Source organism: Catharus ustulatus, chromosome 5 (assembly GCF_009819885.2).
Source record: "Catharus ustulatus isolate bCatUst1 chromosome 5, bCatUst1.pri.v2, whole genome shotgun sequence".
In the NCBI taxonomy this organism is placed as follows: domain Eukaryota; kingdom Metazoa; phylum Chordata; class Aves; order Passeriformes; family Turdidae; genus Catharus; species Catharus ustulatus.
The window spans coordinates 41,896,658-41,907,067 of NC_046225.1; the positions used below are offsets into that span (position 1 = coordinate 41,896,658).

A 10,410-nucleotide genomic window follows, 5' to 3' on the forward strand; every position below is an offset into this window, starting at 1 on the left:
GTGTAACAGAAGAGTATATTGATCAGTTTGCACTTGCTTTTTTTGAGGATCTTACCTAACTTTGGCCTGCAGAGAGCTGCAATCACCCTGTCCACATGTTTCAATAGCTATTTTAGAAAGTAAGTTCATGTATTGCAATCTGTTGCAAAAACAATAACACAAAAATCTGAAGCTGGATTTTGAAAGCATGGAGGATGCATTGTGTTCTTAGGCTTTATCAGTATGTGTGGGCACAGAGCAAATACTCTCTGCTGGTTTTTTTTGATAACTTGAAATCAGGTACTTTGTTTCTCATTGAAGAGTAAGAAACTGACATCCTCAGTAAAAGAGACTTCTGGACTGAGGACTATGTGTATCTAATTATTTGAGCCTGCTGTCAGTGAAAGATCTGCAGCTCATTTGAATTGAGAAGGACAGGTGACTACATGCCATGTAAGTTACAGTGAGAGTTTTCCCATTTTTAACATGGATTTCACAGCTTTTAGCTTTCTATCCAAGTTAGAACTCCTAAGAGAGCCTAGGCTCCCCTGCTACCCTGTGGGTAGCGTCCAAAAGAATGAGACATCTTATCCTAAAGCACACTTTCCCTTAAGGAAGAAGGGATGAATGAGCTATCCAAGGTATCCTTAGTTACTAGTTAACTTTGAGGTGGCTGAATTGGGTGTGATGAATTCCACTTCTGGTCTGTAGCAAAAGCCATGCAACATAGTTGTCATCTTGTATTGTCAAAACCTTGGGCAGAGCCAGAATTTCAAAAATCTCAGCTGTCAAGAATTGATGGCTTGTGCTCAGTCTTTGAGTGCTTGCTTTGCTGCATTTTGCTAGGGCGGACAGTATGTTGTGCTCTCTCTGCACATTTATTCTTTTCTAGTGTCATTCTGTGTCATTGTCTTCAAGTGTGTTGCAAACCATTCATGTTTATGCTACACTCTGTTTTCTCAAGGAAGAACTGAGACAGATTTCCAGTAGTGCTGAGCACTGGCAGCCCTATTTGAAACCTGGTCAGTACCTGGCATTTCCAACTGTATTTCTGAGCTGTTAGGGAAGCAGCTAACTAAGAAGTTTGGTGGTTTAGAATAAATATGGCCTAGTTCTTGAGTATTGTCCAGATTTGTTACCAAGCTTGAACTTTTATGCTTGGAATTTTCCAATTTTTAATGAGAGTACCTTGTCATATTCATACAGTTATATATTTTAATGAGAATTTTGCTTTTATTTTTTTTTAATTCTCTCAAAGACTTGTAACATCTGTTGTCTAATTAGATTAGCTTACTGCAGTACTGTAGTAATTTCAGTGTTGGCCAGAGCCATGTGGCACCAGAAGAGAAAGGTATGGTGTGCTTAGAACAAGCTGGGAGGCCCCACTCTGTTTCACTGTGCAGAGAAAACCTGAAATTGAGAAATTGACTGATGTCCTAATGATCTGAACCTGTGAAATGCAAGTTGAAAAAACATGAAAAGGGAAATTTGGGGAGAGGGACTCTTTTTGTAATTTGTCTTTTCAGGATAGTATAGCACAGTAGTTATTTCACATTAGAGTCATATTATAAAAGACTGAAACAATAATTAATTTTCCTGCTTGTATTTCAGCACCATATCCTTTCCAAATTAACAACAATTTTCAGTCTGCCTTTGCAATCTGGCTGCAGCACACATAGTCAGAGAACTGAATTCAAAATGGCTTGGAATTTGGGAACACTTTGGCCTATGTAGAATCAAAAATTAAAAAAAAAAAATTCTATAGATCATTATTTTCGAAGGCGTTGCGTGGTTCTCTAAGATTTTTTAACTTCTTGAGGACCTCTTATTCTGGATATTGTCAGCTTGCCTTTTAAGTCTATATAAGTAGTTATGGTTTTAAAATGTAAATTCATTCTGTGATTCTTCATACTGATATTTCCTCATGTAGCACCATATGCATAATACAATTTGTCTTTAAACTTGTATTAAGGCTGCCAAAACAGTATTTGAATTTTGAATAGCCAGGTATTAACTAATTGCACTTCAATACCTCTGGTTTTGACAGTAAAATGGGCCTCATGGTGAGACTTCAGTAATTAACAGTGACACACAGACCTGGGGTTTGTTCAGTGTTTCTACTCCAATTTCATTCTTCAAACTGCTATGACACTGAATGGGGAGGTTTGAACAAACTCAGTCAGAGGCACTAAACCTGCACAGAAAATTTCAGCCTACATGCTTAGGTTTTTACAAGACTTCAGATCTGAATACTGTTGAATCATAACTTGGGCATAGACAAAGACTCAAAGGCAGTACAGCTCTTGTCATCATGTAATCTGCATTGGCTCTCTAGATGCAGTGTTCACCTGCTTCTCTGGCTGTCTCTGACTTTTCTGTACAGGTGAACCATAGAGATATTTGCTCCTCTGCACATGTCCCTGCTGTCAGAAACTAAGTTGGAATATCTTGTAGTTCTTCCACAGTCAGTCTCTGTCATTGTCAAAGTCAATTCAGGCTGCCGTGGTAATTCCTAAGGGTAATCAATAAATCATGTCATCACCTTCACCCCTCACATGGTGAGGGGGAAGGGAAAGAGCACTTCATCATCAAGGAAAAAGCATTCCTACCACCATAAATAAAAGCATAAATGCAGCAATCAATCATCTAATCTAGAGCCTTAAATTTTAACATCTTAACAGGATGTAAAGTCATGATTCAGATGGGGATGATAACGCATACCAATATCCTCACCCCTTGACAGATAAAAGGACTGCACAGGCCCTCAGCTTACTGTGCTGCAGAATGTGGCTTCACGGCATGACACTCACATATGAATGCAAGCTGAAGATTAAAGCTAAGTAGTCATTGAGAGCCTGTAGCATAAAAAGTTTTTGATGATAGTAAACCAGAGAGGATTTTATTTCTAGCAGTTATATCACTGGGGAGAGGGTGTCTGTCTGACTTCTGAATATTTAATAAACAGTAGGCAAGTGTGTAGGTAAGTGTTACCACAGTGCTGAATGTGAACATGGCAAATACTGGTTTAAAGATCAGGAAAATGAGGGTTGATAATGAAGGATAATAACTAGCTCAATGCATAAGGTAATCATAGGAGTCTGTGTCTCTGGGAAGGAATAATAGTGCATTTTCAAGTTCATCAGTCTGGTTATAGCTCTAGCCAGAATATGTGGTAACAGCAGAATGTTTAATGATATGGAACAAAACTACTCTGTGATACTCAGCTAAGGGTCACCGCTTTCAACTTGACAACTTTCTAAGTTAAGCTCATCTCTCTTTCTGACTATTAATCTCTTGGACTAATTTTCATTCTTTTTCCTTTTTGTAGGTGGTGATTTACAAAGAAGAACAGCTGGTCATCTACTTGAGGAGAAAACAGCTTGTGTATCTGCTGCTGTGTCTGATGAGTCTGTAGCTGGAGATAGTGGTGTATATGAAGCTTCTGTGAAACAGTAGGTTTGAGAAATCATGCAAGCCTTTCCACCAGAAATTTAAATATATCTATGATCAGTTACACAGTACCAGCAGAAGTTGTTAATCAGCCCAGCCTTTTTTAGAAACAATTTGTACTTTCAGATAGAAATGAAGGCATATTTGCCAAACAATGAAGTTTGATTTGGGTTATTTTTTGTGCTTGTATAACTTAGTTGAATAGCATTAATATTCTTTACAATCTTGGGGTTTTTTTCTTGGTAGAAGGGTTCCTAAGAGAAAAGCTTGATTTAAACTATGCATTTTTGCCATGTGACTAATACTCAGAGTTACTGGTTTTACTTCTTGTTTTGTTAAGGATTTTTAAGATTGCACAGCAATTTTTGGAATATTTTTATTTTTAAAAAGAGGTTCTAGAAAAGACAAGAAAAAAACTCAGTTGTAATGTTGGTATTAAAATAATACAGATTGAGGCTTAAAGTTCACTGCAGTGATCAGGGTGTAAGAAATGTACTTGCTATTTTTGACCAGACAACTTCTCTAGGATTCTTCATACTAGTTTATATAGTATTACCTGTAATCTTCAGTAATCAGCTCAGGCCTTTCTGAATCATTACTCAGTTATCAAACTATTCCAGCAGCAACTGTCCCTAAAACAAGCACTGCTGTTGTGTAGGTTCTGAAATTCTTATTTGGAGTGCTGTAATTAAATCATCATGTTTAGGAGAATGGGTATATGTTCTGTGTATGCTTTTCTTAATGATTGCTGAAAGCTAACAATAATTTTCCAAAATGTGAATATTTGACTGGTTTTCCTAGACCAAATGAAACTGAGGACATTGTAAATAGTGAAGATGATGCAACAACTCTGGAGGCTGCTCAGGTACAAATAGGACTCAGGTGAGTGACCAGCAAAGGGAATATTTCAGTTGATCCATAAATGTGAATAGTAAACTTCCCTTGTGCTGTCCTTTCTTTAACAGATATGACCACAGCAATTCAAGTTTCGTGATAATCATAGTACGGCTTAGAAACCTTCCCGCGTTTTCTGTCTCCCTTGGCTCTAAGGTGTAAGTCAAACAATCACTGAGAAGTAGTGTTTTAATGTAAGAGTATAGTAATAAATTCCAAAAATTCTCTTAAGGAATCAGTTGACTTATGGCTTAAGAGCAGTGAAATGTGCATAAAACTTTTCAAACTGTTGTAGTACTTAGCTTTTGCATATTCTAGCAATGCTCCAAGAATAAGATGTTATCTGGAAGTTTGCACATTCCACTAAACTGGAATAAGAAAATATTTTAAAATGGTGTTTTATCTATTGCTTCTAAACACTCTAGCTTTGCGAGTGCAGAACAGCTAAGCTGTAGTTACTAAAAACATTCCTTTCATACTTTGGCATTCTTTCAGCTCAGAATGTTGTCTTTTTACATTTGTGTGTCTTTTTGGTGTAAAACAGTGTTTAAAGTAGTATTTGTCTTTTAAGTGAGCTTTTAAAGGAAAGGGGTAATTTAATAAATTGCAAGTGGACAAGCACAGTCACATTGAGATATACCATCCCTAACAACTAGAGCTTGGAGGTCTGTTAAGAATTAGTTCCTGAGTCAAATTGGACCAACATGCAAAGTCTAAAAGTAAATTACAGTATGAATCGTATGTAGAAGATGAGCAGAAAAGCCTGAATATGTTACCAGAGTTTCCAATCCAAAATTCTCATCTGTATAAATAAGTGCAAGTGGCCTTGGGGACACTTGTACTTGAGCAAGCTTTTTGACAGACTCTAAGACTACCTTAAACTGTTGAAAAGCTTAATAAGATTGGAGTAAGATATAATCAGTCCTTCAAAAATTTGGATTTCTTGCTGGTTCTTTTCCCTTTGTATCCCATTGCCTTAAATTTGATTGGCAGATAAATAGGAAGCCACCGGGTATGGAAAGGATGCATTAATGATAGAGGCCTGGGTGCTTGCTGGATTTTTCTGTTTGTTTTTGTTAATAACAAATGGCTGTTCTACTACTATCCTTCCTTCTATGAACTTCTTCCTTCTCTGAACTGCTCAGCAGTCTTTTCTCTGCTGACCTTGCAAGTCCACTAACATTTAGCATAAGAAAAGAGAAAAACTATAGAAGAATAAATTGACACAGGTAAGAGGCAAAGTAGATAATGTAGAATGGCAAAAAGGTGTTCAGTAACATAAAGCTGGCTTAGAGCAGACATCTTTTTAGGAATTAAAGTGTGAAGTTGTAATTAATAGTCAAGTAGTCTAGATCTGCTGCCTAAAAGAGATTTGATGAAATTAAAGCTACACAAAACAAGGAGGAGGAAGGGGCAGGGTAAAGGCAGGACCTTGCAAATTGTGGTTTTTTTATGTCACTTGCACTTGTGTGCATATATGTATGATCTGTACAGATACATACAATAATAAAAATTGGGTCTGGAAAAAGATGCTACATTATAGCTGCATTTCTTAGAACATCAGTTGATAAATTATTACTTTACTGAGTGAGGTGTTACTGATATCGTAAAAGCTGCTCACTTTTAACCTAGGAAGAGCATAGTTGAATGGTTACTGTGTCAGGGTCACTTCTTCACCAGTTGAGAAGTTATAGGTTTGTCACAGTAAAATCTGATTCATTGACTGACTCTTTAAATTTATTAATTAAAATGAAAGTAGCCACTCCTGTACAACAAAGTGAGAGAATAACTTCTTTCACTTTTGTTTACCCTTCATTTGGCCTGAAGCCAAAAAATTGGCAAACGGTTATTAAAAGAAAGTTCCAATAAACCACCTTTTAAACATACTTTCATTGCACTTTATCGTCTATTCCTACATCTTTTATAAATGTTTTTAATTGCTTAGTTTATTAAAATGGCTGTTTTCAGTAGACTGTACCGATTGCTCATCTACAGTTGCATGAATACAGCAGCAGCATTACTGGAGTTACAATATGCTACTACTTCACCTCAGGACTGGCTTATCAAAATGCTTGGATACCTGCTATCCAGGCTATACATGTGAAACAAACAACCTAGATTTTGCTCTTTATTTCAAGAAGGTTGGCATAATTGGGAAATAAAGACTGTGCCCTAATTCAAGTAAAAAATCGTATTTTTCACAGACCTAATTTATTTTGATTTAACTAATGTAAAATCAATTTTTAATAAAATCAACAAAACTATGCACAAAGTCGGAAAATATAGTAGTAGTACTACAAATTTTGAGAGAAAAAGTATTTTCCAGAATTATTTACATTGGCTCACTCTCTCCTTGCTTTAGCCAGCTTCATTGCATTCTGTTCTCCAGTGAGTGACATTTATGTTTAAACCCAGTACCAGAAACAGACTAATAGATAGGCACAGAAAAGATGTAAAACTATTACTATGCTCACTCGTGCGTATGAGAAACTGTGAATAGGTAAATAGCGCATACAAATTGCATTAAAAATGTCTTTACCTTGTCAAGCTGCTGCTAAAGTGAGACCTGCAAGTTAGCTAGTACAACTTTTATCTACATAATATCCACTCCTACTGGTTGCATAAAAGGAATGCAGCCTTGTAACAATTTCAAGTTACTCTCTGTGCTTCAATTTAGGCTTGCAAGATGCATTCTTACAAGTTTCACTTAATATGAAATTGATCTTAAGCAGCTATGGCCCTAGCTGTTGTCTTCCTTGTTTTCCTCAGTTTTCTGCTTTCTTTGGAAATTTTGTTTGATTTGTTTCCTTAAAAGATTAAAAGACATCACTGTTTTTCAGTGCTGCTTGCATTATTCTAAGAATTTAATTTTTACATTCACTACAGTTTTTCCTCATTTTTTAAAATTAACATTAAGGACATGTTTCCTCCCACCTGTGACATGATCTTCATTGTTTACAGTACTAAACTTGATAAAATCAGAAACTGCTGCCTCTCTTGCTACTGCTACCTTACCAGCCACAAAAATTCCTTTTCGGGAAATGTTTCTGCAAGGAACAAGAGTTCCCCACTCATCCTTGCCACCTTTTTTCCATTCCACTGCTAAGTTACTGTTCCATTTTGTGGCTATGCAGTCCTTAAGTTGATTGGAGTGAACTTCTCCCATGCATCACCAACAAGCACCAGTTTAAACAGCGGTAAAAATTATGTTTTGTTTCTGGCAGGTATATTAGAGTAGCAGTCCTTCCATCCTCCACTGATATCAGCTGTCTGTTCCGCACTAAAGTTCATCCTGCCATGGAAACCATTTTATTCAACGAGATTTTCAGAGTAGCCATTTCTCAAGTAACACTGCTACAGAAGACACTGAGAGTAGATGTTTGTGCTGTCAGTAAAAGTCGTCGGGAAGAATGCTTGGTATGCGGTTTTATTTCTGGTGCTTTTTTGGCAAGCATTTGTTTATAGTGTTCCCTCTTATTTTGATGGTCAAGGCTGGTAAAATTCTACAGCACTTGGAGACAGTCTGAAGCATAGCTTAGTTGTTGCTATAGTACCTAGAATAGTGCCTTTCTCTGAAACTCCTGATACAGAATGTAATCCTGGATGGAAAGTGTTTTGATAATTCTAACACTACTTTAACTCTTTAATTACAGATCGATATTCCATCTTTGCCATCTTATACATAAAACCCCTATGAACTTAAATGCAACATTACTTTAAGTTTTAAAGTAAAAACTGAAGAAGAGCCACAGTAAAAAAAAAAACGAAAAAAATAGAGAGCAAACCGTCATTATCACCACTTGTTACAAAGAACAAACTAAATTACATTTTGGATGTTATTTTAGATTATATGGTAGACACTTTTATGATCTGTTGAAATAAAAAAGCATGACATTTATAGATCAGCCCATTGGAAGCTGCCACTTTAAATTTTGTTGTTAATCATAGTCATCGCCAAATCAGTGATGCTTCATTTACTTTCAAATTGCTTTTGCATGGTCTGGTAAAACTCAAGTCTAGTTTTTTGCTGTGAGAGAGATTTCAGTAGTGAGATTTTTTCAGTTATAACACACTGAAGAGATGCTGAAATCTGCTGGGGTTCATCGGCTCCGACTACTGTGAAACAGCCTCACTTTTGGAATGTAGAAATTAACTTAATCCCTGGGAAATGTGTTGGCCTTTTTCAGTATGTAAGACTTTTCCCGTAGGAAAGGGAAGGCAACAGAACAAAAATGCAAGCTCAGGCAGGATACAAAGGTGAAGAAAGGACTCAACAATAACAAAAAATCCCGACGAAGACAAGGGTTAATCACAAGATCAAATGAAAGAGTTGGGAGTACCATCCCAGCAGAAAGCCCTGGACAACATGATCAGAGTCTTGGCAAGAGCTATGTGTGCAGCCCAGTAGCTGTGGAGATAATAAGCTTTGCCAAAGAACAGAGGATTTTAATCTCCAAGGCACTGCCCAAACATAACTACTTCAGAAGTTTTCCCAGAGTACCAACTCATTGGATGTCAGCACTTGTCCAAATGAAAGGGTTATTTAATCGCTTTTACTGGCTTCTCATCTCCTTCTTCCCTAGTTAGAGCAAGGAAGGTCATCCATTATTTGTCATATGCATTAATTTTGTGTGAGACAGCTGAAAAACCATGTGACACTTGCTGCCCCATCAGCTGATGCTGCACAGGTTTTCATTACTGAATGCACTAGATCAGGTGTATGCAATACCATGGTATGGGGTGGGGTTGTACACGTGGGGAAACATTTCTGCAGACTGAAATAAGAGATGGCAGAATGGACAATAGGAAGGACATTTCCATGTACTTCTGTTTGTCTGTTTTAACTGGAAGTGGAGGGAAATAGAAAACTGTACAATTAAAAAGGGAATTAAGGTTCATGTCAAATTTGCACTGCCTGTTTTGCATGACGAGTACAGTACAACATTTTGTAGGAAACAGAACAAATTTAATTTTATTTTCCCTTTTATTATTTTGTTCAGGCTGGGACTCAGATCAGCCTGGCAGATTTATCACTTTCTGGTGAGACCTGTACTCTGTGGTACAACCTGTTACCTTGCAAGCAGAGTCCTGGCAAAAAACCTAAGGAGTGCAATGATGAATACATGTTTCTGTTAAGCAAGCAATCCCAGTCACTGGACTCACTGGACTTGGTGAGTGACATGTTGGCTATTACTGTGATAGCAAGAAAAATGCCAGAGACTCCAATTGTGCCATTGCATTGTAGTTGTTTCAATGTGTGAACTGCCCTGCCCTGAAGTTTCAGGGCCCTGTTTTGCAGGCACTTTTGTCTAGAGTGACTTTGTGTGAGTAGGACCTGTATGGGGTCTCAAATGGGAATGGGAATATGGCAGATGCTTTTTGCTGGATACAAGATCGCACTTCCAATTTAAAACCCTTTAGCTCTGTTTCTTTTTAGAAAGAATGTTATTGAAGAGCTTCCTTAAGTGTGTCATTTGTTTTCATGTGCATGCATTAAAAATTGTTATTTATTAACCATTTGAATCTGCATCCTCAAAGCCATTGCATCGAACATGCTGTTTTATGCAAAATGTACTCTCTCTTCTGGTTAAATAAGCTTTTCTGCTTTAATCCCTTCTTAAGAGAACTGCATAGAAAATGTAACTTTGAAGAGCACCCTTTTATCACCTGAGTATTACAAGTATGAGGGGGAAGATGAGAAAATACACTGAAGGATGACAGGTCCATATTTGATTGCATTGTCATTGTAAAACCAACTGCCTTTCATTGAGATTTATTCTGTATAAAAGTAATCATTCAATGTGCTATACACTAACAATTCAAACCCTTTATCCTTGTGATATGAGGGTCATTGTTTCTGCTGAGATCAGGGAGCAGTAGGGTAATGCAGCTCTTGCAAGAGTTGTCATTTCATACCTGTTATGTATCATTCAACTCTAGTTTCATCTTTTTCCTTGTGAGCAGGATGCTGTATCAGCTTTGCTGGAGAGGACATCTGCTGAGCTGGAAGCAGTAGAACAAGAGCTGGCTGAAGATGAGGAGAAGGAACAAGAGCAAAGGGCCTCTGAGGATGACTGGTAAAGACAC

General features: G+C 37.2%; 1 protein-coding gene across 1 annotated transcript in view; it reads left to right on the forward strand.

The window, feature by feature from the left end:
* WWC2 (WW and C2 domain containing 2) overlaps positions 1-10,410 on the forward strand; it is a 103,992-nt gene that overhangs the window by 77,150 nt on the left and 16,432 nt on the right. The window contains exons 12-17 of the mRNA XM_033059339.1: positions 3,308-3,431; positions 4,231-4,311; positions 4,395-4,481; positions 7,548-7,740; positions 9,324-9,494; positions 10,288-10,400. Of these exons, the coding sequence (XP_032915230.1) occupies positions 3,308-3,431; positions 4,231-4,311; positions 4,395-4,481; positions 7,548-7,740; positions 9,324-9,494; positions 10,288-10,400 (769 nt within the window). The remainder of the gene's footprint in view (positions 1-3,307; positions 3,432-4,230; positions 4,312-4,394; positions 4,482-7,547; positions 7,741-9,323; positions 9,495-10,287; positions 10,401-10,410) is intronic.